The 7,493-nt window shown below is 41.1% G+C and overlaps 1 protein-coding gene across 2 annotated transcripts; it reads right to left on the reverse strand.

Annotated features, from left to right (window-relative positions):
- Nucleotides 1-619: 619 nt before the first annotated feature.
- LOC144054721 (lecithin retinol acyltransferase-like) lies at nucleotides 620-5,659 on the reverse strand. Of its 2 annotated transcripts, XM_077569949.1 has the most exons (3): nucleotides 3,842-5,659; nucleotides 1,875-3,787; nucleotides 620-937 (listed from the first exon to the last, which is right to left on the reverse strand). In XM_077569949.1, the coding sequence occupies exons 2-3, from the start codon at nucleotides 2,430-2,432 to the stop codon at nucleotides 785-787; spliced, it is 711 nt and encodes a 236-aa protein (XP_077426075.1). In that variant the 5' UTR covers nucleotides 2,433-3,787; nucleotides 3,842-5,659; the 3' UTR covers nucleotides 620-784. The 2 variants fall into 2 exon arrangements, with proteins under 2 accessions (XP_077426075.1, XP_077426074.1); XM_077569948.1 differs by having other exon boundaries at nucleotides 1,875-5,659.
- Between the last annotated feature and the right edge of the window lie 1,834 nt (nucleotides 5,660-7,493).

Consider the following 7,493-nt stretch of genomic DNA (forward strand, 5'->3'; position numbering starts at 1 on the left):
CATGTATATTTGTCAAAGGCAAAATTGTATTTCATTTTTACAAAAACATGCTTTCTAAAATATATGCTTTTTAAGCTTTTTTTGTTTATGTTGATTTTTGTAGCAATTTGCCCCAGCATATCTTTACACGAGCCTTTTTTATTTGACTATTTATGTCTGAAACATTTTTTTTAATTAGTAGATTAACACCTTAGCTGTTCCTAATGGGAACTCCTGCAAGCCTCGGCTCAATAGTTTTCAGACAAGATTCGGGTTTGAATTTCCCGCCCTCTGTGCCCTCACTGATGTGACGTCATGTGTGCATTGTGTACTGAAGAAGGGAAAATGCAGTTTCATTTTTCGGCCACAGGTGGCAGTAGCGATTTGAAATTCAATTTTCTGCGTTCAGGAGCTTTACGACAAAACTGTCTTTGATATTAACCAAAACAGACTAAATCGTCTTGATTGTCGAACGGTTGTTTACTTAACGTCCGCTAGACGCTCGCCAATTCTTTTAATGTTTTTTCTTGTCATGAGGAAATTTTGAACAAAATCTTTGATGGATGCGAAAACATCCGTCAAGTTTGTGAAAATGCAGCAAGATTTGTTCAAGAGTTTACAAATCACACACAAATCAACAACCATAAAAATAACATTTTTATTATTTACATATTTTTACACAATAAAAAAAAAAAGTAATTCTAATGAAATAAGCCAGTTATTGTCGTTACGGGGGAAAGGTAAGACAATTAGATACTTCGAAGGCACTTGGGCAACTATAAACATAAAGTAGAGTGAACGAGAATTAACCGGCCATCCACAGAGTGAAGGGGATAAGAATTGTGGGTAATGTAGTTGAGGTGGCCATGCCGCAAAAAAGCATGGAGATGATTCCCAGAATTCCCGTCACCAAGATGCTGCGTCGATCTCTGATCAGCCATTTTATGCACTCGCAAAACTAAAGGGAACAGAAAACATAAATGTGTCACAACAGGGTGATGTTTTAACATTTTCAAAATAATCTAATTGTTATGATTGCAATTTAATGTCATCATTTTTTGAAGGCCCTCGTCCTATTGTTTTATAAACAAATACGAGCAATAAATTCATCTGCACTTTTAGTCTTTTAAGAATCCACTATGACAACTTCACAAAATTCTGACAAACAGCATAATCATAAGTCGTAAGTCAGATAATAACTAAAATAATGCAAACATATATAAGCTTTATCACTTTAACTTTTCAAGATTCATGAAAAAATGCCGCCCTCTGCTGTTGACTGAAATTGATGTCAAAGTGCCCTCGGGCTCGCATTGCTAACTCGCGATTAATCACAAATTTCATATCTGTTCTAAATGTACAATAAAAAAAATTCTAGGTTTTCATACTCTTGTTAACAAAAGTGGAAAAAAAATTTAAACTAATAGAAATAGTTCAAATGAATTTTTGACGTTTATAGCCGTCAATGGCAGTGAATGAGTTAATGGCATTTCTTTGCATTTAAATGGAAAAAGATGACTTGAGGAGTGTTTTGAGTAAAGCGCAGTCAAGGAATGAATTCAACTTGTCAGTCAAGGCATCGCTGTCCAGCAGACCCTTATCTGCAGGGGATAGGTACGAGACTGGCCCGCAAATAGCAAAAATCAGTGAATAATTGACTCCCATTATTTTATTTCATTTTCTTTATATAGGACCCAATACGTGTTTTCAATGACAGCCCCCCATTAAAAATAAAAAAATAAAATATTGTAAATTACTTTAAAAAAAATGTTTTTAAAACTCTGGGGGAATCCATAAAAGAAAACAAAAATATTTAGAAAAATACGCAGGGGGGGGTGGGTCAGCGAATCCGCTGTGCCGAACCGCGAGTACGCGGGGGCGGGCTTCAGTTTTACCCGTTCAGTCTGCCGGCTGGCGGCGCGTCCGTATCGGCAGTAGGTGACGAAGTGCTCGCAGTTGTTCCACAGCAGACTGTACGGGAAGCTGCCGAGCAGAGCCTCCGCCCGGCGGGCCACCTCCTCCGCGGGCAGCGCCTTGGCCCTCTTCGCCGAGCCGGCTCCGGCATTCGCGCGGTTGACCAGGATTCGGGAGCCGTACGCGAAGTCCTCCAGGCTGTCCACGCGCACCGCGGCGCGCCGGCACAAACATCCGGCGATCAGCCGCCCGTTGGTTACCGCCGAGGCCAAACGCCGCCGGTCGTCGGTGAGCGCCGGTAGGATGTCCGGGATGAGGTGCGCCACGCGGTCGTCGCCCAGGTAGACGCCGAAGTGGGTGAAGAGCGTGCGGGGTACTTCGAGGAGGTCGCCCCGGTGGAGCGAAGGAGGCGGAGGAGGTGAAGAGGCTCCCCGGGGCGGGGTGGGCCGCTCGTGCGCATGCGCAGAGCCAAAAACGAGCACTTTGAGCTTGCAGAGGAGGGAGACTTTCTCCACTAGGAAGGCGAATAAGTTGATCATGATGACTCGCTCACATTGCTTCTCATGAGCTCCTTTTATTAGGAACGAGGAGGACAAGCCCCCCCACTTAAATATCCAGCCCACCAACACTTTTCATCACGTGTGTTGTGTTGTGTGTGTGTGTGTTTTGTTTGTTGGGAATTAGCAGCACATGCACGCAAACAAGATTAAAGCATAAAAGTCACGTTTGGCTTGATTCTTGCAAAAATGTGCCCCTCCTACCAACATTCTGGAATATTCCATTTCTCTAATTGTGCAAGACCAATAAGGTTCTAATTAGGCTTAGGGGATATATGTTGCGGGGTCTAACTGTGGTTCTGTAAAAGCTTGATTAACTGTGCAGGCTTTATTTGAACACACTTTATTATTTTTATTTATTTATTTTTAACAACAGTCTACATATAAATTAACCTTTTTGTTACAGTCTTTGCGGAGGCTCACATCTAAAAAAGGGAAACGAAAAAGCAAAAAAAAAAAAAATCGGATTAAAATGAAGCTGGAAAAAGCATATTGCCACCATATTTAGGAGAAGACTAATTTTAATACAGCACCATCGTCCCCTACATTGACTTTAACTTTTTCTGGAGTAAACCCGCAGTTCTCTAGTGAGTTCTAAAAAAAACAACCAACTAACTTACATTTTGGGTCTTTTATATGAAATGTAATGCACAAGATGTAAAACACATGAACTTCTCCTTCAGAATTAATCCAAGGAATTTGCATGCATATTGTATTTCCAATTACAATGTATACTGGAAATTTCCAATAATAACTTGAGAGCTTTTTTTTCTGCGCGTAAACTGCATGAAATATGCAATTGATCGTGCTGTTCAAGATGTAGAAGAATTCACAAAATGTCTTGCACATCTGCACTCACTCAAAGTGCTTCCATGTTTACGCGGTGTCACATTGCTTTCCTCGCTCATAAAACACGTTTTCTTCTCGTTTGATCGCCTTTTCAAAAAGAAAAACGGAGAAAAATGACTTTCAAATGTGCTCTCAGATTTGACGGTTTTGTTACTCCAAGTTACATTGAACAGAAAATGTTAACCCCCTAATGATAATTATCCCATAGCAAACTGTAACTGTCATGATAATTTAATAATGAGATTTTTTAGGACGATATGTTTCCCTAGAAACCATTACAATACAGCAGATGTGGCAAAACCAGGTCCAGAAGTGTAAAAACCCTGCCACAGTTTGGCTTTAGCCCCTCCCTAGCTAACTCCCATGGTGCTCGTGTACCTGCTACTGAGCTAGCTAGCTAGCTCCCTAGCTAGCTCCCATGGTGCTCGTGTACCTGCTAGTGAGCTAGCTAGCTAGCTCCCTAGCTAGCTCCCATGGTGCTCGTGTACCTGCTGTGAGCTAGCTAGCTAGCTCCCTAGCTAGCTCCCATGGTGCTCGTGTACCTGCTAGTGAGCTAGCTAGCTAGCATCAGGGGCTAAAGACAAACAAACAGACTTTCTGGACCTGTTTTTGCCACCTCTGCAATACAGTATGCAATAGTATTGTTTTGTTGTGCCACTGATATAATACTAATTAGCACAAACTAAACTAAACAAAGACCATTACACAGGTTTTAAAAGAACTACGTAGCCTCCGCTATTAATGCTAGCTTACAATATGAAATGTAGGCACACAGGTTAGCATCGAAGTGTTTGTTTGTGTCCACGAAACCCACCGAAATAGGTTGTTGTGTACAAAACCCCCCAAAATAGATGGTTTTCTAATTTTTACAAAACAAACCTTGGGTTATTTATTTGACACAAGTTTTTGGTTAAATAAATAACCCTAAATGTTGGGCAGACCCTTTTTGACCAATTTGGTTTGTGATTAGAAACACAACCCTTTCCCCAAACGCACTCAACTTAAACCTACCATTAACCTCTAACCCTTAACCTAAACATAACCTTGACCCCAACCATAACCTTAAACCTAATCCCTACATAAAAAAGAGAAAAAAAGAAAAAAAAAAGGTTGGCCACCCCAGACTGAAACTAGAAAACTACCTCTCTGTGTCCAATGAGGCGAGCAGGAACAGAGCAGCAGAATGGGAATGATGATGAGGAGGGAAGGTGGGAGGAAGAGGAAGAGGAGGATTGGTCCAAGCTGCACTTTTCGCCAAGCCGTGAAAACATTCCTTTTGTCCAGATTAGCCCAATCCTGTTCGCTTTGTACGACACGCTCATCATTTGACCCACAAAAGACACCACAGTGTTTGTTGGCCCACAAACTGCTTTTCAAATTGGGGTCCCACGGGGTTTAGTGATCTGTAGCTTGGGGGTCCGCAAAATGATTAGCAATCAACTATGATGGGGAAACATTTGTTAAAAAAAAAAGAAAAAAGTTTGCCATCACTGCGAATGTATCAAAAAGGTTTATGATGTAGACTGGAAATGTCTGCGTGCTAGATCGATTTATCCGACTAGGTTGACCTTTTTTTTTTTTTGTCCTTGGGAATCCAAAGGGCCCATCGTCACCAGGGTGGCGTGGCTCAGTGGTAGAGTGGTCGACTGGTTGTCCTGCAATGTTGAGGTTGTGGGTTCGATCCCACGCCGTTGTGACCACGTCAAAGTGTCCTTGAGCAACAATCTGAACCCGGAGTTTCTCCTGATGCTGCGTCATATTGACTTTCATATGCTTGTATGCTTTTATTGCTCATAAAATAATCACACAAAAGAGTGATTAGATTTCAAAGTTGCTGTAGCCTATGTTGTTGGGCCATTGCTAGTTAGTTCAATCAATAGTTAGTAGTTAGTTGAGACTACACTTTCATTTCGTCCCACCTTTGGTAGGCTTGTTAGTTAGTGCAGATCCAGATTAGGTGTGTTTGTCATTAGCCACTTAGGTGAAGCACATCTGGATTACATTTAGTTAGTTGGTTAGTTAGTTAGCTAGTGAGTTAGTAAGATAACTAGCGAGTTGCTTAGGTTGCTAGCTAGCTATCTTATGAGTTAGTTAGCCATGCAGACAGCTAGCTAGCTCGTTAGTTAGTTAGTTAGTTAGTTAGTTAGTTAGTTAGTTAGTTAATTAGTTAGTTGATGCGAGAGAAAAAAGTTTTCTAAAAAAGCTGACATTTCCTCAATACAAACAATGCTGTTTTTATTTGAGGAAAATAACTTTTTTCTGGTTTAGAAAAAAATGCACACAAAAAAGGATTGAAAAAATGTGTTAAATAAAAATAAAATTAAGTATAGTTAGTGCAGCTCCAAATACATTTTTTGGTTGTGTTTTTAATCCCCCCCCCCCCATTTATTTGTTTTTTCGCACAAAATGTATTGTTTATTCGTTTGTTTGTTCATTAGTTAGTTACTTAGTTAGTAAGTGCAGATCCAGATAAAGTCTGCTTCTACCTTCTTTAGCCAGTCAGTTTGTTAGTTAGTTTGTGCAGATTTGATTTGTTTCTTCGCTTGCTCATTCTGGAGTTATTTTGCTAGTTAGCTAGTTAGTTTGGTGCAGAGCAGGATAAACTGTTAATCCCGCTAATCGAGATCAAATTTATTGTGGTGTTTTTTTCTGTTTGTTGGTTTGTTTGTTTATTCTTTAAGTCTTTGTGCAGATCGAGCTCTTGTTTCATATTATAGTCCATTTGCATGGTAGCCAAGTGGTGCAGCCCCCCCCCCCCTCCCACCAACACACCTCCAAGATGCAAGCATACTGTGTCAAAGGTTAAATTATGGATTTAGCCTCAACACGAGCCTTTTAAACGTTTGTTGTTGTTTTCTTAGCCAGGCAAAATGGTGTGACAACAAAGTGTGAACAAGTGGCTTTTTCTCTGGCCATCACGCCACCTTCAGCTGAGCAGCTTAGCTTAGCTTAGCTTAGCTTAGCTTCGTGTCTGCGACCGACAATTGAACCCAGAGGCCACCGCGTGGGCGAACTTTTGCCCCGTTTGTCCCAAACGGGTGACTTACACCAAGCAAAGTGTTTCACAATTAGTGTGTGCAAGCTGTAGTTTGGCAGTCAGTAAAATTATTACGTATTATTTTTTAAAAAAAAGTGCATAAAAGTGTGACATTCAAAACCAATGACGTCACTCTACGTTGACTTTTAGGCCATTTATGAACTCTGACATGATTGTGACTTATCATCACATAGATCCTTTCTTTCGTCTTGGGGTACACATTGTCGTTTTGTTTTATTGCCGTCAGGGTTATGATGAGGTCCTTGCAAACGTTTCTCCGCTCGACCCAAATGGTTTCGCGAACCCCCGCTGCAGAATTCCTGCCGGGAACGTCGCTAACCTGAACTTGATGAGTCGGCGCCGTGTTTTGGCCCGACTGACGCTTGAGTCAACAGTGGAGGCGTGCGGCCCGGGAGCTTCCAGGTTCAGCCAAAAGTTAGGAAAGGCACCCTGGCACGGTCGGAGACGCTTTCCATCTGCTGCGGGCTCACAAAGAGGCCGGTTCACTTCGAGTTCAGCAGTGTTTAGGTCCGCCCGCCGGTTCACGCTCGGGTCGCTCTTCAGGCTTTACATCCGTCTTCTCCTCGGGCCTGCATGTCATAAAAGCAGGTCATGCAGAGGGAAGGCTGAGGGAGGATTCAGCGCAATGAGTCAACATGAGGCCAGTGTGCCACATTGCTTGCTTACGGGTGCGTTCAACAGCACTTTTGTACTGGATGTGCTGAGATCAAAATGGCACACTTTGGCCTTGACATTGGAGGAGATTTTTTTTGTTTTTAAGTTCTGAAAATACACCTTTTTTTTTTCTTCTTCTTTTTATTGAAACAACTCTGTATTTACTTTATTTTAATTTTATTTTGAGGCAGAGGGGGGATTTTATTTTTAAAATGAGGAAATATTAAATCCTACAAGAATAAAGTCAAATGCACTTTTAAGCAGAATTCAAAGTGAATTATTTTCTTGTTTTTCATGAAGTCATTTATACAAGAATAAGTCGTTTTTTGGGGGGTGGAGCAAAAACATTTTGAGGAAAAAGTTGCATTTTTTCCATACAAATCTGAGGGGAAAATGACTTCTAATTGAATGTAGATAGAACGCTGGTTATCTTTAAGGGGGAAAAAAGTTTAAGGAAAAAAATATTTTTAGAAGAAAATACA

This window comes from Vanacampus margaritifer, chromosome 7 (genome assembly GCF_051991255.1).
Source record: "Vanacampus margaritifer isolate UIUO_Vmar chromosome 7, RoL_Vmar_1.0, whole genome shotgun sequence".
NCBI lineage: Eukaryota > Metazoa > Chordata > Actinopteri > Syngnathiformes > Syngnathidae > Vanacampus > Vanacampus margaritifer.